The sequence below is a fragment of the Vipera ursinii genome, assembly GCF_947247035.1.
Source record: "Vipera ursinii genome assembly, chromosome: 6".
NCBI classification, from domain to species: domain Eukaryota; kingdom Metazoa; phylum Chordata; class Lepidosauria; order Squamata; family Viperidae; genus Vipera; species Vipera ursinii.
The window spans coordinates 41,262,255-41,283,504 of record NC_139515.1 but is presented as its reverse complement, the minus strand read 5'-3'; the positions used below and the strand labels follow the sequence as shown (position 1 = coordinate 41,283,504).

Genomic DNA, 21,250 nt, shown 5'->3' with positions numbered 1-21,250 from the left:
GGCAAGATGAGCTAGAGAAAAAACAAACTTCACAGATATCTCTCTAAAAAGATGAGGAACGAGTTAATCATCTAAAATTTAGGGATCATCTTCACACCATCCCTGCCAAATTGGCATGAACACACAATAATTTTTCTATGAGTTCCTGATCACGTTGTCTACACTCATCCCCGACCCGCAGCTCAAGCAACTTCCAAGCCCAAAGGGCTGTTACAGGCTTCTTTTCCTAGGGTTGCTGCTGCTGCTGCTGCTGCTGTCCATGACCATTTCAGCTGGGGCTTTGGGAGGATAGAGCCTCGCTTGAGCAGAAGCACCTGGCCCTTTTATGGAGACTGTACTTTCTGAAGCCCTTTCCAGTTTTAATGGACATCCTTATTGTATACCATTTTAACATTCATTTGAGAGCACTAGATTTCCTTTTTTTTGCCTTCAAAATACGAGTTTAGTCTCTTTTGAAAGAGTATTAGTGCTCTTTTTAAAAAACAGCATTCTGTTTAGAAACCTGATTTAAGCCTGAAACCAATGATAGTTTCTGTGAGCTAGATGTTGCTGGCTGTGTCACCAGCAACAGCTTACATGGCCATGCTATTGGTTACTTTGAATGGGTGTGGATGTGCTTTTTTTCTACCCCTTCTCTGGTTTTTGGCTATTCTTTGGTTGCTGGACATGCTTGTAGTGTTAGCTGAGGATGAAGCTGTAGATATTCACTCCCCTTAACTTGTCTCACATTTTAAAAAACGTAAGGACAGGACCACTTGCAAGTCTTGAGACAAAACAGGGATTCAATAAATCAATCTGTTTATTACAGCCTTAAGGCCAGACACAATCAAAATATATAACAGCAGTAACAATCTTACATCCATATTTACAGGATATAAAACCACCAAACAATCAGTATAATACAATCCAAAATTCTCAAAGTAAAACATCATATTAAAAATTTTTCAGACCTTAATAATGGTGCGACGTATTGTGCAGATTGGTGGCACAAAACTGGGCAACCTGAGTTGATATTTTCGGATCCTTATCCGAAAGTAGTAGCATTAAATAAAATTCATATCCCCTGCCTGGAAATTTCTTCAATATCGGATATATAAAAATCTGTCTAGAATCTTTATATAGAGAACAATGAAGCAGCATATGGCTTAGAGTTTCTATAGAGCCATGACCACATGGACACAATCGAAGGTGCATAGGAATGCCCAAAAAGGACTGCCGAGGGCAATGCATCCAGCCTGGCTAAGGTGAAGGCTTTACAAAATTTCAAAATTGTGATGGAAAATAGATAAGAGGCTGGGAAGAATCCTTCTGGGAACAAGTGACAAATGTTGGAGTGTGCCACCTTACTTAGATTTGTTTGGCTTACACCACTATGAGTTGGAACTGCTTTAGATAAATGTCCCCAGGGGGTACATCTAATTTTTAGGGAGGTATTTGAATAGAGTGACTGAATAAGAACCAACAGCCTTTTATCAATCGTGGAATGTCTTAGAGACTTAGACTATACCACAATCTCTCCCTTGGTATTAGATCAAAAGCTGACTTAAAATCAACAAAGGTTGCATAAAAGAAACCACGAGAAGGGGTAGAATATTTTTCAGCCAGATGGTGCAGAATTAGACAATGATCCAATGTTGAACGTTCCTCCCTAAATCCAGCCTGTTCTTCAACAATAATGTTTTCATTTTGTACCCAATCCACTAACTTTGTATATAAAAATCTGGCATAAAGTTTATTAATTGTATTTAATAAACTAATAGGCCTATAGTTTATAGGATCAAGTCCTGTTATAGGACTGTTCTTATTAAATGATTCTGCCAGTTTCATTTTCATTTTTATAATCCTTGTAGGAAAATTTAGCTGCTTAAAGGTCAACAGGATTTTTTTAAATCCCTTGAACCAGGCAAATAATAAAAATCTCCCAGATCAATCATTTTGCTTTGACAGTTTAACAGCTGTGATAGCAAGAGCATGATTGCTTTACGATTGCTCCACCTGTGAGCATTTTGGTGAATTTCTAAGAGGAGTTGCTTCTCTTGTAGCACAAGGTGGTAATTCGGTGTATCTAGTGCTCTTGAATTTCCCAATGACGACAAAATGGGAGGGGAGGAACAAGCCTCCAACAACCCAGCATCTAGAGAGATTTTAAACCCTCGTCTGCTCTGCATATCTCGCAAACCCAGTGATTGTTGAAAATTGTCCACCTTTAGACTAAGATCATTTAATCTTTGCAGACAGCAGACAGAAGGCATACCTCTTGAAGACAATTATATGAAGTGTTGGAAATTTGTTCTAAATATTTGCTTTTTTTATGGATTGAGGATAACAGACACTCCCAGTTAATACAATTGTAATTTGGAGGAAAATGTAACTGATGTCATCCTAAAATGGCTGCAAGGAATTCGTTGTCAGTGATAAACCTATCATTTTACCTATTTAGAAAGCCAAACTGGAGGGGTGAAAGACAGATTCTACTTGCATGAGGAAGTTGGTAAAAAAAATTGGTACTAGCTGCCCAAATGAGAACCACAGGATTATTTCTTGTTCTTTTTCTTAATCATATTCAGGAATACTTTACAAAGCCTAATTACACATTTGTGACCATTTAGCCAGTTTAATACATTTCTTTGCTTCTTGAACTCTCTCTTGCTTTTACCTTGCCTTCATTCTCCTGGTTACTTCAATCTCCCTGCTCTTGCTAACTTGTTTCATCACCCTCTTCGATCTTCATCCTTCTATGTGTATCTGCTGATTGGGAGCTGCTGGGCCAGCAGCTGGGATAATCAGTAAGGGATCTAGCTTAGTTTCCCATCTTTTATTATACCAAGGAGTATATTTTTATTCATAAAATTTATATCATACTCCTTATATTTACTCTTGTACAAGTATTATAAGCTGGTGGGGGAGCGCAAAAGAGGTAAAGAAAAACATGGGAATATGTTGCAAAGGTGAAGCAAATAAATATGCAGAGAAAGAGAACAGGGAGAAAACGATGTTCAAGGACTGGATTGATACATGAGTCCAAGCTTTACAAAGTTCTTTTATTCCTTCCTCAGGGCATACAAAACCATTGAAGAGGATGACCTGAAATTTCCCCTTATATACGGAGAAGGCAAGAAGGTGGGAATAAGCCTTGTGTCAAAGGAACTTGATTGCTGCATCATATTTACTACTCAGTTTAGCCCTAAGCTGTTTGGGGTTTTCTACTTTCTTCACTTTATTTTGTTTTTCTGACAAAAGAATATTGTGTTTCTAATAATTCAGTTCCTAGGTTCCATGACAAACAAGAAGCCTGTTTCAGAGAAAAGCAGTTTCATTACTTTTACTGCGGATCTTATTTTGCTTTTTGTTTGCTTTTTGTAAGTATGCCTTTGAAGGCAGTCAGGATAGAGAGATTTTGAAAAGAAAAAAGTTTGGATAGGTAGTTCTGCAGTTTGATTGTATAGTTACATGTGATCTTTTAAACTGGGAAAAAATAAAACTTTTTTATTGGTTTTGAGCACTTTTGGAGAGTTGTGGAGATCAAATAAGTTTAGGGCAATAAGGATGCCTGCTGAATTTCTAGTTACTAGAAATTTTAGCAGCATTCACAGTTCATTCTTGGAATAAAATTTTCTTTCAGGGACGGGGATCAAAGACAGAAATAATTCAGAATTCAAATAATTCAAAAAAAATGGAGAATTAGATAATAAATTACCGGTATTAGCACTGATCCCTGCAATTCTGAAGGTGTGGATCTGTGATTAATGTGAGGACTCTGATCTCAATATTGTTTTTATTTGCTCATCACATTTATAAGTCCTTCTCCAATGGCTTGATTGCTTATTTCAGTTGATCATACAAATTTCTGTGTTGGTCTGGCTATTCTGGTCAGCTCTCATGTAACTTACCTGTATGTTTTGATGAGAATTTTGTTTTTTCAGCTGTATTTCTGCACCTTTCTTTTCTCTGTGTATGTCTGTAACAGTTCTTCTTCTCATTTGCTACATATTTTAGAAGAGTTTAGTATCTCTGAAAAGCAAATTCTTCATAAGTAACCTGAGAATCCCACATTGTAGCTAGGGGAATTGGAGATTACAGTATTATAACAGTGGTGCTAAAAAGTGTCAGTCTTTGAGAAAGAAGATCCAAATTCTGTTTTCTCTTTAGATTGCAAAAAAGAATATTGATTGGTTCTCAAACATTTGGTCGGAGGATCCCTGGGATCCACAAGGTCAAATATTTTAAAACTTAGCTTTAATATCTAATACAGTAAATATTGATAAAAATAACCTGCATAAATCAAAGCACTTTGGGGTCCTCAATAATTTTTTAAGAAGGTAAGGGGCTCCTGAAACCAAAATGTTGGAGAACCACTGGTTTATGCTATGAATTTCTGACACCTGATTTTGAGTCCTCCTAGTGGTGACAAACATCCTACTGCAAAGTGTGCATGAGGACATGGCCAAACATATGCTTATGATCTTTTCTAGTTCTGTCAGTTGACATCTAGTTGACATCTGAGAACTAAATTTTGAATAAGATTAGCCCTTGGTCTGATTAAATATATAAGAGTATAAAAGGATTCCTACAGTGAAGGGAAAATGTATTTGATCCCCTGCTGATTTTGTACGTTTGTTCACTGACAAAGAAATGATCAATCTATAATTTTAATGGTAGGTTTATTTTAACAGTGAGAGACAGAATAACAACAAAAATATCCAGAAAAACGGATTTCAAAAAAGCTGTAAATTGATTTGCATTTTAATGAGTGAAATAAGTATTTGATCCCCTATCAGTCAACAAGATTTCTGGCTCCCAGGTGTCTTTTATACAGGTAATGGGCTGAGATTAGGAGCAGTCTCTTAAAGGGAGTGCTCCCAGTTTCAGCTTGTTACCTGTATAAAAGACACCTATCCACAGAAGCAATCAGTCAATCAGATTCCACACTCTCTACCATGGCCAAGACCAAAGAGCTGTCCAAGGATGTCAGGGACAAGATTGTAGACCTACACAAGGCTGGAATGGGCTATAAGACTATCGCCAAGCAGCTTGATGAGAAGGTGACAACAGTTGGCGCGATTATTCGCAAACAGAAGAAACACAAAATAACTGTAAATCTCCCTCGGTCTGGGGCTCCATGCTATCATAGTTCTGACAGACAGAGACGAATAAAGCAGAACTCTGAGGCTTGAAAGTTCAAAGAACATGTTTATTAGTTACAAAGTATCTGCACGGTCAAAAGTGAAACCAAGGCTGAATACACAGGTAACAATTGCCCAATTACAATGTTAAAGGTCTCACCACAAAACTATGCAAGCAACTACCTTCCCCAATATACTTATTTGGCAGGCTTTTTATACAATGCCCAGTTCCTAGTCTCGGGAGCAGCAGATGACCTTGGTTCCCATGGGACAGAAGATTATTTTGACTAATGAAGCACCTGGGCAACCCCCCTCCTCTATTCTATGTGGCATCCTAGAAAGAGAAGAAAAAATGGCTGCAGCCATGCTCATTGTAAAGTTGATACATGCAAGATCTCACCTCATGGAGTTTCAATGATCATGAGAACCATGAGGAATCAGCCCAGAATTACACAGGAGAATCTTGTCAATGATCTCAAGGCAGCTGGGACCATAGTCACCAAGAAAACAATTGATAACATACTATGCTGTGAAGGACTGAAATCCTGCAACGCCCGCAAGGTCCCCCTGCTCAAGATAGCACATGTACAGGCCCGTCTGAAGTTTGCCAATGAACATCTAAATGATTCAGGGGACAACTAGGTGAAAGTATTGTGGTCAGATGAGACCAAAATTGATCTCTTTGGCATCAACTCAACTCATTATGTTAGGAGGAAGAGGATTGCTACCTATGACCCCAAGAAAACCATCCCCACCATCAAACATGGAGGTTGAAACATTATGCTTTTGGGTGTTTTTCTGCTAAGGGGACAGGACAACTTCACTGCATCAAAGAGACAATGGACAGGGGCATGTACCATCAAATCTTGGGTGAGAACTTCCTTCCCTCAGCCAGGGCATTATAAATGGGTTGTGGATGGGTATTGGTGGAGGGAGCTGAAAGTTTGAGCTGCCAAACATCAGCCTCAAAACCTTAATTATTTGGGGAGGATCTGCAAAAAGGAGTGGGATAAAATCCCCCCTGAGATGTGAGCAAACCTGGTGGCCAACTACAAGAAACACCTGTGATTGCCAACAAAGGTTTTGCCACAAGTACTAATTCATGTTTTGAAAAGGGATCAAATACTTATTTCACTCATTAAAATGCAAATCAATTTATAACTTTTTTGAAATGTGTCTTTTTATTGCTTTGTTGTTATTCTGTCTCTCACTTTTAAAATAAACCTATCATTAAAATTATAGACCCTTTGAGAACTGTATGCAACGAAATTTCATTTTAATGTATGCCCGTTAGTGTACATCCAAAGTGACAATAAAGTTATTATTCTGTTCTATATTTTATTGTATTTCTTTGTCAAAATCAGCAGGGGAACAAATACTTTTTCCCTCACTGTAGCTCTTCAAAGCAAAATTCATCTAGACTTAATTTGTGTCATAACAACTGTTAGTTTATATATATGTATATGTATATGTATGTATATGTATATATGTATGTATATGTATATATGTATTTATGTGTATGTGTTTTCTGAGGTTTTCGCGGGTGCCTGTATGTGGATCCTTGGTTTTTCGGGTTTTTCCCCGCGTAGAATTAAAGGTGTAGGCGCAACGTTTCGACGGAATCCCATCCGTCATCATCAGGCTTCTGCTTCCTTCTTCTGGGAGAAGCATGTGGCTCTTGCTCTTTGTTCCTCTTTTTTAAACTGCCAGAGGGGGTGTGTTCTGTGGAGGTGTGCTCTGATTGGGTAGGGGACCAAGTGTGTTCTGATTGGGTGGGAGTGTGTTTTGAATGGTGGGTGTGTTCTGATTGGGTGGGGGTGTGTTCTGAGTGGATGGGCTGGTCTCAGCTGCCAGCTCCAGAACTGAGCTGGTGAGTTGTGCTGCTTTTGTTCGGCTTCGTGTTTGTGGTGGTGCCATGTTTTTATAGTGGGTGTCAGTTTGCTTATTGTGTGGTTTGGAGGGGTTTAAAGTGGCTGATGTTGCAGCTGTAGTTAGGTTTCTGTTTTGTGGTTGTGTGTCTTTATCGTTGTGGGTTCGGATTTGCTTTTTGAATGGTTGTGTGGTGGTGATGTCATGTGATGTTATCATGAGTTTGGGTCTGGTATCATTCTTGGTGGTTGGGCTTCGTCTGTCAATCAAGGCGGGTTTCCAAATGGCTGGTAGACGAGAGGTATCATCTCGTTTATTCATGCTGTGGGGGCGTTTTTCTATCTCAATGGCTTCTCTGATTATTCTGTTGTTAAAATGTTCAATTTTGGCGATAGTTTTGGTTTTTTTAAAATCAATTTCATGTCCCGTGGCTTCAAAGTGTTGGACCAGGGATGAAGTTTGTTCTCCCTTTCTGAGTGAGTTTTTGTGCTCTTCAATGCGTGCACTTATTCTTCTGTTGGTCTGTCCGATGTATGTGGTGGGGCAGGTGGTGCATGGGATTTCGTATACTCCTTGGTTTTCTAACCCAATTATGTCCTTGGGGTTTCTTAGGATGGTGGATATTTTTCTGTCTGTGTAGAATGCTGTTTTGATGTTGTGTTTTTGGAGGACCTTGCTGATTCTGTCTGTGGTCCCTTTTAAGTATGGGAGGAGGGCTTTGCCATTTTCTTGTTCTCTGTCTTGGGTTTTTGTGGGTGTCTCTCTTCGGATTAAGTTGGTAATCGTGTTTCTTTGGAATCCATTGGCTGTTAGTACATTAGTGAGAGTGTGTAGTTCGGTTTTTAGGTGTTGTTCGTCAGCTAGGTGTTTTGTTCTGGAGATGAGTGTCTTGGCTACGGAGTTGATCTGTGCTGGGTGGTGGTGTGAGAGTGCGTTCAGATAGCGGTTTGTGTGTGTTTTTTTATGGTAGATAGTGTGTCCTAGGGAGCCGTTGGATTTCTTGTAGACTAAGACATCAAGGAAGGGAAGTTGATTGTTAGCTTCTGTTTCCATGGTGAATTGTATTTTGGGGTGTAGGCTATTGAGGTGTATGAGGAAGTCATCCAGTTTTTCTTTGCCGTGTGGCCAGATTACGAAGGTGTCATCTACGTATCTGAGCCAGAGTTTGGGTTTGTGGTTGGATTTTTCCAGAGCGAGGGTTTCAAAGTGTTCCATGTAGAGGTTTGCGATGACAGGTGAGAGGGGTGATCGCATGGGTGCTCCTTCCATTTGTTTGTATCTTTGTCCATTGTAGATGAAGTATGTGTTAGATAGGCAGTGGTTGGTCAGATCTAGGATGTGTTTTGGGGGGTTGTATTTATTTAGGATAGCTGTCAAGGCTTCTTTGATTGGTACTTGGGTGAAGAGGGATACAACATCGAAGCTCACAAGTAGGTCCCAGGGCTGTAAGTTTAGTTTACTTATGATCTCTATGAATTGGAATGAGTTTTGTACGTGTGAGGTGATGGAATTTGCATAAGGCTGTAGTTGTTTGGCAAGAAATTTGGCTAGATTTTGTAGAGGTGAGCCTATGGAGCTGACTATGGGTCTGAGTGGGGTTCCTTCTTTGTGTATCTTGGGCAGACCATAGAGCTTAGGACATCTGGATGATTTTTCTCTGGGAATGATTGTTTTCTGGATCTCTTCACTGATGGGGGTGGCTTTTATTTTTGATTTTGTGGTTTTTTCCAGGTAGGTGGTGGGATCTGTCTTGAGGAGTTTGTATGTGGAGTCTCGGAGTAGGTTGGATAATTTGGTATGGTAGTCAGATGAGTTCATTACCACCGTGGCGTTGCCTTTGTCTGCTGGCAGAATGATTATGCTGGTGTCATTTTTTAGGTTAAGTAGTGCTGTCTGTTCCTCTTTGGGTAAGTTGCTTTTGGGTGGTTTGCTGGTGCAGAGGATGTTGGTAACTTCGAGTCTGATTTTGTTGGCATCATCAGGGTTAATTCTGGTCAGGCTGGATTCGACTCCGCATATAATGGTTTCCGTGGGAATGTGTTTGGGAGTGACTGCAAAATTAAATCCTTTAGACAGGACGTTGGTTTCGGCTTTGGTGAGAATCCTATCTGAGATGTTGTGCACAGTTTGTTTCATGTGTTGCTGTGGGAGAGGAGGGGTTTGTTTCTGGCGTTCCTTTAGTCTTCGGAGTTTATTGGTGTGTGTGTCTGTTTTGTAGGCAGTCTCTGTTTCAGCTCTCCAGACGGCGATTTGTTTGAATTTGTCCCAAAGTGTGGGGTGGATCTTGTTGCTGAGTTTGAGGTGAAGTGTGAGGAGGTCTCTGTTGATTCGGTCCAAGAGGAATCTTTTTGTGTGGAGTTCGTTTCTGATTAGGGCCAGTTCTGTTCTTATCAGGATGCGTTTGATGGCTGCAGAGTTGGAGTGGAATTTCAATTGGAAGGATGTGGGGATTAAATTTTGGTCTCGGCAGTTGCGTAGGAATGTGAGGTCACACAGGATGGAAGCTCTTCGTACTTCGAGTTTTTCGTAGGTCTTGGTTAGCTGGTAGATTTCCTCCTTGGTTAGCTGGTAGATTTATGTGTATATATATATGTGTGTGTGTGTTGGCTGATTTGTAGCATGCTGGGTAATGGGCTGTGTGATGACATCCTGAGCTCTATTGTAGTGATTTCCTGAGTTCTGTGTTACACCACAGCCCTCTGCTCGGGACATTACATCAAAGAATTCAGGAGGTTACAATGCTAAAACCCAGGATATCACAACACAGCAAACCACCCAGGATATTTCAACACAGAACTCAGGAAATCACTACAATAGAGCTCAGGATGTCATCACACAGCCCATTACCCAGGTCGTTACAACACAAAGGACTAACGAGCACACAGCCAGCACCTCAGCCACACAGGATGCTACAAATCAGCCAACTAATCCCCTAACAATAACCCCATCAATCAATCATGATGTAACATCACAGCCAGCCAATCCGCTTAAAGCAACAAAGCCAGCACCCCACACATCCCCACCAGTATTTATAGAGAGATGGCAGCTCCAATCACGCTTCGCTCGCACAAGCACAAAACCGAAGACACCAGCCTGAAGATGACGAGTGGGACCTCGTCGAAACGTCGCCAAGACACCCTCAACCCAAATACGCCAAGACCTACATACCTATACCCGTGAAAATCTACGAAAACAAATATATACATATGCATATACATATACATATACATATACACATACATACATACATACATACATACATACATACATATATATATATATATATAGAGAGAGAGAGAGAGAGAGAGAGAGAGTCATGGCCGAAATTGTTGGCACCCCAGAAATTTTTCCAGAAAATCAAGTATTTCTCACAGAAAAGTATTGCAGGAACACATGTTTTGCTATACACAGGTTTATTCCCTTTGTGTGTATTGGAACACAACAAAAAAGGGAGGAAAAAAAGCAAATTGGACATAATTTTTTTTATTTTTTAATTTATTTTAATTCCATTTATATCCCGCCCTTCTCCGAAGACTCAGGGCGGCTTACAAACAAAACTCCAAAAATGGGCCGGACAAAATTATTGGCACCCTTAACTTAATATTTGGTTGCACACCCTTTGGAAAAAATAACTGAAATCAGTCGCTTCCTATAACCATCAATAAGCTTCTTACACCTCTCACCCGGAATTTTGGACCACTCTTCCTTTGCAAACTGCTCCAGGTCTCTCTTATTGGAAGGGCACCTTTTCCCAACAGCAATTTTAAGATCTCTCCACAGGTGTTCAATGGGATTCAGATCTGGACTCATTGCTGGCCACTTCAGAACTCTCCAGCACTTTCTTACCACCCATTTCTGGGTGCTTTTTGATGTATGTTTGGGGTCATTGTCCTGCTGGAAGACCCAAGATCTTGGACGCAAACCCAGCTTTCTGACACTGGGCTCTACAGTGCAACCCAAAATCCTTTGGTAATCCTCAGATTTCATTATGCCTTGCACACATTCAAGGCACCCAGTGCCAGAGGCAGCAAAACAACCCCAAAACATCATTGAACCTCCACCATATTTCACTGTAGGTACTGTGTTCTTTTCTTTGTAGGCCTCATTTCATTTTCAGTAAACAGTAGAATGATGTGCTTTACCTAAAAGCTCTAGCTTGGTCTCATCTGTCCACAAGACGTTTTCCCAGAAGGATTTTGGCTTACTCAAGTACATTTTGGCAAACTGTAATCTTGCTTTTTTATGTCTCTGTGTCAGCAGTGGGGTCCTCCTGGGTCTCCTGCCATAGCGTTTCATTTCATTTAAATGTTGACGGATAGTTTGCGCTGACACTGATGCTCCCTGAGCCTGCAGGACAGCTTGCATTTCTTTGGAACTTGTTTGGGGCTGCTTATCCACCATCCGGACTATCCTGCGTTGCAACCTTTCATCAATTTTTCTCTTCTGTCCACGACCAGGGAGATTCGCTACAGTGCCATGGGTTGCAAACTTCTTGATAATGTTGCGCACTGTGGACAAAGGCAAATCTAGATCTCTGGAGATGGACTTGTAACCTTGAGATTGTTGATATTTGTCCACAATTTTGGTTCTCAAGTCCTCAGACAGTTCTCTTCTCCTCTTTCTGTTGTCCATGCTTAGCGTGGCACACACAGACACACAATGCAAAGACTAAGTGAACTTCTCTCCTTTTTATCTGCTTTCAGGTGTGATTTTTATATTGCCCACACCTTTTACTTGCCCCAGGTGAGTTTAAAGGAGCATCACGTGCTTGAAACAATCTTGTTTACCCACAATTTTGAAAGGGTGCCAATAATTTTGTCCGGCCCATTATGAGATATATATATATATATATATATATAGATATATATATATATATATATATATATATATATATATATATATATATATATATATATATATATATATATATATATATATGCAAATTATTCAAATTGCTAATAAAGAATTTGGGAGGCTAAGATGATCATTTCGAACTCTTTATGTTCTCATCAGTTAGTCATACCCTTTATCTGAGATATATATATTTAGATTACCTTGCTAGGCCCCAAACATGGGACAAATCTTTATTTCCTGTGTCAGCCTAACCTGAAGGCCATCGACAGGCAGTAGTCACACCGGTGACAGCTCATATTTGTGTAAATTTTTATTTTATTTTATTTATTTTATTTTATTTTATTATTTTATTTTATTTTATTTATTTTATTATTTTATTTTATTTTATTTTATTTTATTTTATTTTATTTTATTTTATTTTATTTTAATTTATATACCGCTCTTCTCCCGAAGGACTCCTATCATAAGTCAGATAGGAAGACAATAACTTTCTCCAGCTGTAGATATTTAAGGTATGCTAGTAGTGTCAATTGATAGCATACAGCACTTAGGACAAATAGCTCCTTTGGAATCATTTAAATTGGTAGCCATTCAATAATATCTAATTGTATCATTTTATTATGTTTTGGTTTTTTTTCCTCCTCAGGAATCTTTTCCCTAGTCTTCTCTGGTATTCCCATACTTTTATGGTTTTCATCTCTTCCTAGGCCCGTGTCATGGCAACTATTGGGGTTACAAGAGGACTTGGAGATCATGACCTGAAAGTGCATGACTCGAACATCTACATCAAACCGTTTTTATCTTCATCACCAGAGGTAGAATATTCATATATCTATTATGGGGGAGCATGAATTAAACCAATATTTTCCTTAAAAACCAGTGAAACATGTATAAGCTTCCTTTGTATTATTATTTGTGCATGTAAAAGATTTAAAGTGAAAATACTTAAGAAATATCATTACTTGAGGAAGAAATGATCAAACCAAGTATTTAATGAGATTTATATACATTTTCTAACATAAAACTATTAGAGCAAGTAGGCATGTCAAATCTTTTTTATTGTAAATCTGCAGGCATAATCTCTTTTTTAAAAAATACTTTATGATATTAGTGTTGATTTTATCTGAAAACTTCTATGAGCCTTTCCAATTGAAAAAGAGGACATATGTGTAACTAAATAGATATGAAGTCATTTTGAAAACCCTTTAAAAAAAAGTAGAGGTAAATGCCTTGAAAGGCTCTGACATACTGTACACGTATTATACATATAGAACGCTAGTCATAGACAGCATAGCTTTTTCTAGGAGTAGCAATTCCTTCTGGCTATTGACACTGATGTTTTAAGGTTGAAAGGGTGGGCATAAGATGAGGAAATTCTATTTTTATGAATTGTTTTCTGCCAAGATTGACCTAGTATCAGTGAAAGATTTGGAAACATATTACAATTTTTTGCCTATTAAGACACAATACTCCCAATTGCCTACTAGGTGATCAGAAGCATGCCATAAGTGTAAGTGGTTTCTTCCTTCTCTTCACTACACGGAGTCAATTTAAGGCAGCTTTGTGTGTGATCCTGTGATTATGTACAATACGATGTTTGGCTCTTAGTTAATGAAGTAAATGAAGCAAATATTGCCAATCACTTGTCTTAATAATTCTGTAATTATAACTTGGTTGACATTTTCACATGCCACAAATTTAGTAATTTATTTATTGCTTCTGGAGGCCTTTCAGGAGAAAATATTAAATGTGGCGTCCTGTCATTTTTCTGATACATATGTGATATCTATGTTATCTCGCCCCTTCAAATAATCTTTCATCAATGTTGTAATTCAAAAGTCAATTTATCAGTCGTTCAAAATTACAGTTCAGTTGTCAACGCTGCTAACATCGAATGTTATTGTTTGACAAGAGATTTAGTTTAAGGTTGGGAGGGGGGGACAAGTAGGATTGCACCTTTCAAGGCCATCTCTAACTAGAGAAGATAAGACCTTGGTGTTTTTCTAACGGAAGGGAAACTGATTCTTTAAATTAATTGGAGAATATGATTAATGACAAAATTAGAAAGGTGGAGAATTGTGTTTTAATATATTGTGCAAGGGGCGGAGATTTCAGATTTCAGCTTCCTTCGAGCAAGCATTTGCTGGTGTATTAGGCTAATAAAGGACTTTTAAGGTAAACAATGCCTCAGAGTCACTTGAAAAGCTCATACGTCGGAAACTTGACATCAAGCTGGAATCCACACTACTTTTTAAACTAATTAGGGAGTCTCAACCTCCCGTCTTTTGGTACTGGCCATAGGGTAACATACGCTGGATCATGGAGAAAGCTAGAGAGTTCCAGAAAAACATCTACTTCTGCTTCATTGACTATGCTAAAGCCTTTGATTGTGTGGATCATAACAAACTGTGGCAAGTCCTTAAAGAGATGGGCATACCAGACCATCTTATTTGTCTCTTGAGAAACCTATATGCGGGCCAAGAAGCAACAGTGAGAACTGGACACGGAACCACTGATTGGTTCAAAATTGGGAAAGGAGTCCGGCAAGGCTGTATACTGTCGCCTTGCCTATTTAACTTATATGCAGAGCACATCATGAGAAAGGCAGGGCTAGATGAATCAAAAGTTGGAATTAAGATTGCCGGAAGAAACATCAACAACCTAAGATATGCAGATGATACCACTCTAATAATAGCAGAAAGTGAAGAGGAACTAAAGAGCCTCTTGTTGCGAGTGAAGAAGGAGAGTGCAAAACTTGGGTTGAAACTAAACATTAAGAAAACCAAGATCATGGCATCTGGCCCTCTCAATTCCTGCTTGCTCCTGAGGAGGAAAACTATGGCAAATCTAGACAGCACACTAAAAAGCAGAGATATCACCTTGTCAACAAAAGTGCGTATAGTCAAGGCTATGGTCTTCCCAGTTGCAATGTATGGCTGTGAAAGTTGGACCATCAGAAAGGCTGAGCACCAAAGAATTGAGGCCTTTGAACTATGGTGCCGGAAAAGACTCCTGCAAGTCCCTTGGACTGCAAGATGATGAAACCGGTCAGCCCTGGAGGAGATCAACCCTGACTGCTCTTTAGAAGGCCAGATCCTGAAGTTGAAACTCAAATATTTTGGCCACCTAATGAGAAGGAAGGACTCACTGGAGAAGAGCCTAATGCTGGGAAAGATTGAGGGCAATAGAAGAAGAGGACGACAGAGAATGAGGTGGCTGGATGGAGTCACTGAAGCAGTAGGCCCCTGAAAAGAAAACTGCCACAAAATATTGTTTTCAATGGTGCCTTGACAATTGGAAACGTACTGGATTATAAAACCATTATATAAAGACAAGGGGCCTTATAATTATCAGCCAGTCAGGATTCAGTTCAAAGTATTTGACCATCTAAAAGTTTTCCAATAATTTCTCCTTGAGAAGATTAGCCAAAGGCCAAAAATTTTCTTTCTTTGCAAACAGTTCTTAGGTTAAGATTTAAGAATGCAGTTTATTTATTTATTTATAATTAGATTTCTATACCGCCCTATTCCCGAAGGACTCAGGGTGGTTTACAGGGCAGCATAAAATACAATATAAAAGATAATATAAAATTAAAATAAATTAAATTAATTAAGCCCAACAATTAAGATTTGGCTGTTTGGATTTTAAGATGGACTGGTTTGATAAAACTAATTAAAAAGATTATGACACCGGTGGAAAACTACTTGGGGAGAGATAAAATGGATATTATATACCTATCTAAAAGTAATATAAAACCATATCTAACACTTCTTCCTGAAGAACCCAGTTTGGAGCTTCAAAGATCTGCAGGTACATTGACTCAAGACGATACAAATACATTCCAGGAGAAAATATACATAATGCTGTGACAGATTCAGACGATAATTGTTTCAAACCATGATGAGATTAGAAATCAGTTGACAATATAAACAAACATATCTCTAACATAAACCTACAACTAAATGACACTCAGAAAATTACAACAAAGAATGAACAAACAAATCAGACAACAGAATATAAATTAACTGAAAGTGACTTAAATAGAAAAGCTACAAATGAAGAAAACTACAATTTAATACAAAAAATATATCTGCAAAACCTTACTATAATAAATAGGACAGATGGCTTATCCTCCAGTACTTCAAAACAAATTTGAGGATAAAAAAGAACAACAAATAAAATGGATTAAAGAATTGTCAGAAGAATCATCAAAATGTGGGAGACAAAAAACCTGATATCTTACTTGATTTGTCTTACTTGATTTGTAACACTTACAAAAATACAACCTGGCAAGCCAAATTTACTGATTGGAAAGCAACTTGGCAAAAGAAGATCAAAGTTGGAGTCAAGAGACGTGATTCAACTTATCAGATGGAATATTATATGACTAAGCATTTGTTTGAATATGGTTAATATATATATAAAGTTTGGATATAGAGAGGCCCTAGAGAAAGATTATTAGATGGTGTATTATAGGATTAAATATTGTTGGAATATAGCCAAAAGAATAGATAAAGCTTGTAAAGGGGCCCTATAGCAAGAGGAGTATAAGTAGTATAATACTTTTAGAATATATGAAATGTTAAAACATTGAGAGGGTCTACAAAAGTTTGGATATTTAAAGGTAATGAATTTTGAGAAAACTATGATAAGAGTAGTTTGAATACTGAGGGGGAACTAAGCTTCAATAAGAATCTTGAAAATAGGACATAATGATTTAATAAGATGACTTTTATGAATACAATGGAAATAAGCTGATATATATATGTGGATCCTTGGTTTTTCGAATTTTTCCCGCGTAGAGCTAGAGGTGTAAGCGCAACGTTTCGACGGAATCCCATCCGTCATCATCAGGCTTTAGCTTCCTTCTTCTGGGAGAGAAGGAAGAAGAAGGAAGCTAAAGCCTGATGATGACGGATGGGATTCCGTCGAAACGTTGCGCTTACACCTCTAGCTCTACGCGGGGAAAAACCCGAAATACCAAGGATCCACATACAGGCACCCGCGAAAACCTCAGAAAACATATATATATATATATATATATATATATATATATATATATATATATATATATATATATATATATATATATATTCATTCTCATAGATTTTCACGGGTACAGGTATGTAGGTCTTGGTGTATGCCAAGACATACATACACACACACACACATACACACACACACACACACACACACACATTTGCATTGAAATGTGGGTTCTTGACCAATTTTGCAGTTGTTAGCATGTTAGTGCTATACTGTTACAAAGAGGCTAAAGCAAATATGCCCTCAGTATGGTGTCTCTTGGGGTTCTAGGAAAGTAAATAGATTCTGCAAGCTTGAAGGAAGAAAAGATACGAGTTATGTGTGTTAGTAGTGAACTTTCCAACTTCTGGACTATAGTTCTACCATTTTGATATTTTTAATGAGGATTGAATAATTATATGTATGTTGAGTAGTTTAATAGGTACCACTTTGGTGGAAGATAACAGCATTCCATACGCCTTTGGCATATAGCCATGCTGGCCACATGACCATGGAAGTTGTCTTAGGACAAAAACGCTAGCTCCCTCGGCCAAGAAACAGAGTTGAGCAGTGTGCCCTAGAGTCAGATACAACTGACAGGGAAACTTTTACCTTTAGTTCATCGGTGTTTAAATTCTTGGTTGATTCTCCCATTTCAGCAAATCAATTTAAAATGACACTTCTTTTAAACTCTATTTTGGGGTTATTTAACAGGAAAACAAAAAGTAAGTATTGAGACCAAACTTCTTAAAGTGTTGAAGTTCTGTTTCTCTCTCCTAGATTTCAAACATGAATAGAACAAAATACAATGAATGGCTCTTTTCTTGCATTGTCAAAACATATCTCAAGCCATCAACTGTCAATTACAAGGTTAATGTAATATTACAGACAAGGTGCATGTTATTCTAAATCCTGGTCTAAATAGTAAATTCCTCTTATCTGTTGTGATAAGGTTACTTCACTTCTTTAAAAATAGTGATGAAATAATTAAAATCCTTGATAATTCAGTGATTTTTTTTAAATCAAGGAATCACGTGATTTGACAATGAAGGAATACATGTAGGCAGTTAGAAACTAGTGTTTTACAAAACAGGCAATGGAAAAAGAAAGTATTTAATCTGCATGTGAGAATAATTTTAAACGAGACTGTATTTTTTCAATATGTGAGTATGTGTAATCTAAACTTTGTAATGTTCTCCTGATAAATTTATTTTTAAGGTGGAAGGTTTGTTTCTTTACAGATTCTGATCCCTGAATTCTTTCAAAGCGAAGAACAGCCTTTTTAACCTGGTGTTTCCCTTTTTGATTTGAACTATTTCCCCCACCTCAAGTCAACTTGGTCAAAGGCTGAAATTACAATGATTGGATTACAAAACATCCAGAGAAAAGTAAATTGGAACAGACTGAGGAATCACCTTAGAACTTGGGAAGAGAATTTTATGCCCAAATTTTGATTTATTGATAATGGAATAAAGCATCATTGTTATGCTGAAACAGGTAGACATAATGGACATTTCCTAAAAACTTTTCTCTTTTTCCTTTCCATGGGTTATTTTTCAGGTAAGAGTTTATGATCTTCTCCAATATGAGCATGGACCAGATGATGTCCTCATCTTAGCTACCGATGGACTATGGGATGTACTATTAAATGAAGAAGTAGCGGAAGCCATCACTAATTTTCTGCCAAACTGTGACCCTGATGATCCACACAGGCATGTAACCTCTCTTCTGTAAAGCTGTCTTTGAAATTGTCTCGCTTTTTCCTGAGGATAACATTGAGGGTATTTTGTTATAACATGATTAGCTTATCACATAGAACAAAAAGCATTTTCAGTAAGGTTTTCATACTATATTTCACAAGAGGCTAATTTTAGTTCTACAATTTTAAACTGAATACAAATAGATACAAATTTAAAAAATGATTGTAAACAAAAATGTGATAGGAGCAGTTCAGTTTGCACCAAAGCAAATTTTTCTGATTTCTGAATTCTGAAAAGTTAGACAACGAAATAAAAGATGTATTCCTGTCTGCACATGCTTATAATTAAGAGATGCACTTTTATGAAGTACAGATTTAGGAAATTCAGCTATTGCTTATAACCTAACCAAAGCTGTTCTGTGCCCTGTAGGGAAGAAGATCAATTTTAAAACACATTTAAGCTGATCTGATTTCTGTCTTTGATATTCAGTTACTTTTTTTGTGCTGTAAAGACAAATATGAATGCCTGCATAAAGCAGTGAATGATGGACTGATTGTATAGACATATTCTGAAAAATGCAAGCAGACAGAAATCCTAGAATACAGTATTACCCAAGAATGAAGTTCCCTCCCCCAGATACAAAGTAACAAGTTGTAATTCCCACCCCAGAAAAACTGTCATAACTCACATTCACCAATTATTCTAAAACAGGGGCTCTCCTCCCAACTTCTCAACCCGCCAAAGCTTTATCTAACATTGACCTTGAGTTCACACACATTATTATTATTATTATTATTATTATTATTATTATTATTATTATTATTATTATTATTATTATTATTAATTATTATTATTATTATTATTATTTAAATTTAAATTTAAATTTAAATTTAAATTTATATGCCACCCTTCTCCCTAAGGACTCAGGGCAGCTCACAACAATAAAAAATTTAAAAAAACATAGAATACAAAGATTAAAAAAGAATTAAACAAAACAGAGAAATAAAGGACAATTTAAGCCTATAAAAACCAAATTTAAAAACCATGATCAGTCCAGGCCTGCTTGTTGGAACAGCCATGTCTTCAGGTCACGGCGGAAGGATCGAAAGTCGGGGGCCATCCGCAGCTCCGGAGGCAGTTCATTCCAGAGGGTCAGCACGCCCACAGAGAAGGCTCTCCCCCTGGGGCTTGCCTACCGGCATTGCCTGGCCGATGGAACCCTGAGAAGGCCGACTCTGTGGGAGCAAACTGGGCGATGGGAGGTTGACATTGGCAGCAGGTGATCTCGTAAGTACCCTGGGCCTAAGCCATGTAGGGCTTTAAAGGTAATTACTAGCACCTTGAAACGCACCCAGAGGGCAACCGGAAGCCAATGCAGCTCGCGCAGGAGTGGTGTAACATGGGAGTATCTGCAATCTGCAATTGTGATGGCTAACTGAAAACTCTCAAGCATTCCCCTCATCCTCCCTTCTACATCTAAACATCTCAAACAGCAGAAAAAGCACAGTAAAAGCAAAAGGTAAAATGGTTGCAGTTTCTTAGTTGTCACAACATTGACATCTGGCCCTCCTTAACAGAAAGGAGAATTCTGCAAATCAAAAAAAAACCACAAGTTGAGGATTTCCCCTCTGTTTGGATGTTTGTCATAAAATTTAAAAATAAATTATCAGCTTTTACATCAGTACATTTAATCCAAGTAGCCTCTGATAAGGGATAGCCTTTCCACTGCACCAAATATTGTAGTTTCCTCTTGTATAATCTAGAATTGAGAATACATTTCATGTCGCCGGTGGCAGTCAGGACTCAGCAAATACCAACGACAGTTGGGGCTAGCACGCTGCTGCCGACGATCTGGGCTTCTCCTCTGCACTGGGCTTGAGGTTAAAGCTGGTGGCTTCAGTCACGGGGAAGCGGCTGGCCCCTCCGACGGGACTGGGCTTCTCCTGGACTGGGAACGGTCTCGGAATCACCTGTCATCTCGCTCACTGGTCAGCAACGGGTGGGTGTCCTGCTCCTTAATTCCCATGTCTAGCCCTTCAAATATCTCCCTCAAACACTCGACTGACTGGCTTCGGATTGCTGTCAGATACTTCCACTCACCTGACTCATCCAATAACGCCACCCACTTAGCTTCTCTATGATCAGGAGAGTGCGACTCCTGGGAGGCAATCAGTGGAAATTCAACTTCAGCAGCCATTGAAGAACTCTTCTTCGGCTGGGCCATCTCTGAACACCATGAGTCTCTGCTAGGCAGAGTCCATTCCAACAACCAGATGTGCTCCCTGTTGCTGGAGTCTCAGAAACCATACTCTGTCAGTGCAATGGCCTGCGCTCCATCCGCCGATGTAGTAGCTGTTGTTGTGCTGGTGACAAGTTCCTCTTCTCCATTTTGGGATCTTCCCTGAGTCTTTGTCAGCCTTCCTTCTGCTTTGGCTAGGTGACTGGAGCTCAGGACCCTGTAAAATTAAAGAAAAAGGCAATTTTCAGTTAATGTCATGGTTCTGATAGATGAAACCAATTAAAAGAACTTCAAGGCAAAGATTTCTTCCTTAAAGAACATTTTATTCAGGAAATAATGTATTGGCACTTACATAGTTGAACCCAAGACTGAAGTTCCCTCCCCCAGATGCAAAGTAACAAGTTGTAATTCCCACCTCAGAAAGACTGTCATAAATCACA

At 38.5% G+C, this 21,250-nt stretch overlaps 1 protein-coding gene across 1 annotated transcript in view; it reads left to right on the top strand.

The window, feature by feature from the left end:
• The window catches only part of PPM1H (protein phosphatase, Mg2+/Mn2+ dependent 1H), a 104,646-nt gene that overhangs the window by 73,340 nt on the left and 10,056 nt on the right, over positions 1 to 21,250 (top strand). Inside the window, exons 7-9 of the mRNA XM_083365453.1 lie at positions 3,057 to 3,120; positions 12,554 to 12,661; positions 18,432 to 18,583. Of these exons, the coding sequence (XP_083221579.1) occupies positions 3,057 to 3,120; positions 12,554 to 12,661; positions 18,432 to 18,583 (324 nt within the window). The remainder of the gene's footprint in view (positions 1 to 3,056; positions 3,121 to 12,553; positions 12,662 to 18,431; positions 18,584 to 21,250) is intronic.